Source organism: Berghia stephanieae, chromosome 7 (assembly GCF_034508935.2).
Source record: "Berghia stephanieae isolate SIO BIC M18660-M18661 chromosome 7, UCSD_Bste_1.3, whole genome shotgun sequence".
Lineage (NCBI taxonomy): Eukaryota > Metazoa > Mollusca > Gastropoda > Nudibranchia > Aeolidiidae > Berghia > Berghia stephanieae.
Window position 1 is genome coordinate 54,620,771 of NC_088366.1, and position 1,858 is coordinate 54,622,628.

Below are 1,858 nucleotides of genomic sequence, written 5' to 3' on the forward strand. Positions count from 1 at the left end.
AGGCCAGGAACCCCACCCAGAAACAAGATGCTATCAGGACTTTGAAACCAGAAGACTTATCAGCTGTGCGCACACAATGTATATATCCAGTTCTCTGAAGGACTGGTTTCACACTTCCAAGGAGATTGGAACCGGTATTTTGACATCGCACTATTATTATTTATTCCCTATTAGTAATATGTGACCCTTCGTCTGGAAACGGTATTATGTCTCGGAATGAATTGACCCCGAAAAGTGACTTTAGAATTAAATTGATAGTAAATACCAATTTTGAGCTTTTGCATTGTGAGAAATTGTCTTCATTCTCTAACATACCAAATCGAGACAAACCCAAGTTTCATGCTTTTGTCAAAAATTCAACTTTTTGCACCCAAGTCATCCCGACATAATACCGTTTAGAGACGGTGAGTCACATATATGGATTTACGAGGGATCTAAGTAGAAGTCATAGTAATGTTCTATGCATGGCTGGACACACGGCTAAAACGATCAAGGCGATGGTCAAGTCATATCATGAGGTAAATATCAGGGTAAAGCTTGTATGGATGGGACACTGTGCCGTACTCTGGCAAAAAAAACAAAAAACAAACCATATTTTTAAAAATTGGCCATAAAACTCGTCCTTCAAATATCGATCAATTTAAATGACCCCTCACCTTGGTGAAAACTCTCAACCTGAGACTTACCACCGTTAGGAAAATCGTCACATTCCGTACAGGGCTCATTTTCTGAACAAAATATAGAATTTACTCGTTACTATACAGTTTGAAAAATCTACTTTTTGTTTGGGTGAGTGTGAAGTTTTGGGTAAAATTCTGAAAATGGCTGGTAAGGAGAGAGTTTAAGGAAAACTTCGCGAAGTCCCAGGTTTGAGAGTTTTTTTTTGTTTGTTTTTTGTTTTCCAAGATGAGAGTCGTTTAAACCGATCGATGTTTGAAGGACGAATTTTATGGCAAATTTTTAAATATGGGGTTTTCCAGAGTACGGCAGCACAGTCGTACTAATTAAAAAAAAACACACGTGCGGCTATGCCGTCTAGTGGTATGACACTCATTTTCGGATCGGAAGGTCCTGGGTTCGAGCCTCGCTCGACGCATCGTTGAGTCCTTGGAAAAGGCTCTTCAGTCACATTCTCTCACGCAACTCAGGTGTAAAAAGGGAATACCCGGCCGTTAACAGCGTTGTTTTGTGAGAAAAAAAGAAATGTAATATCGCCTAACAGGCGTCATGTCTCGTCCTACATGTTAAGTGTTTCTGTTGGCCTGGGACCCATTGTAAAGCGCTTTGTGACTTCGAGTGGATATTGTGCTATATAACTAAAAACTTTCCAAGGACTCAACTATGCGCCGAGTGAGGCTCCGAACTCAGGACCTTTCGATCCGAAAGCGAGTGTCATACCACAAGACTACATAGCTGCAACTTGACAATAATGTAGATTTGCTTGACATAACATAACAAAACAATAAGACAAAAAAAAAAAAACAACAACCCCAACAACAATTAATAAAATAAATAAAAATAAATAAATAAAGCAACAACAACAACAAAAAAGAAAAAAAAATCATTTTTAAACATCTGGTTCACACCGACATAATACCACTCTGTTGTCACGGGTTACAATTATAATCTGTCATTGAGAATGGCTGGTAATTGCTTGAATGAATAATTATTATTGGTAAATGGATTGAAATTAAGGATATTGGTGAATGGATGGGGGGAGGAATGGGATTCATTAAAACATGATACTACCATAATATGGTGATGAGTGGATGGATGAAGGAATCGTAATGCGTGGCTAGGATGGATAGATGGATTGGGGATAGATGGATGATAGATGGATTAATGGATAACTGGATGA

The 1,858-nt window shown here is 38.5% G+C and overlaps 1 protein-coding gene across 1 annotated transcript in view; it reads left to right on the top strand.

The window, feature by feature from the left end:
• The first annotated feature begins 464 nt into the window (after nucleotides 1-464).
• LOC144976587 (uncharacterized) overlaps nucleotides 465-1,858 on the top strand; it is an 8,752-nt gene continuing 7,358 nt past the window's right edge. The window contains exon 1 of the mRNA XM_078920881.1: nucleotides 465-518. Coding sequence (XP_078777007.1) covers nucleotides 465-518 — 54 coding nt within the window. The remainder of the gene's footprint in view (nucleotides 519-1,858) is intronic.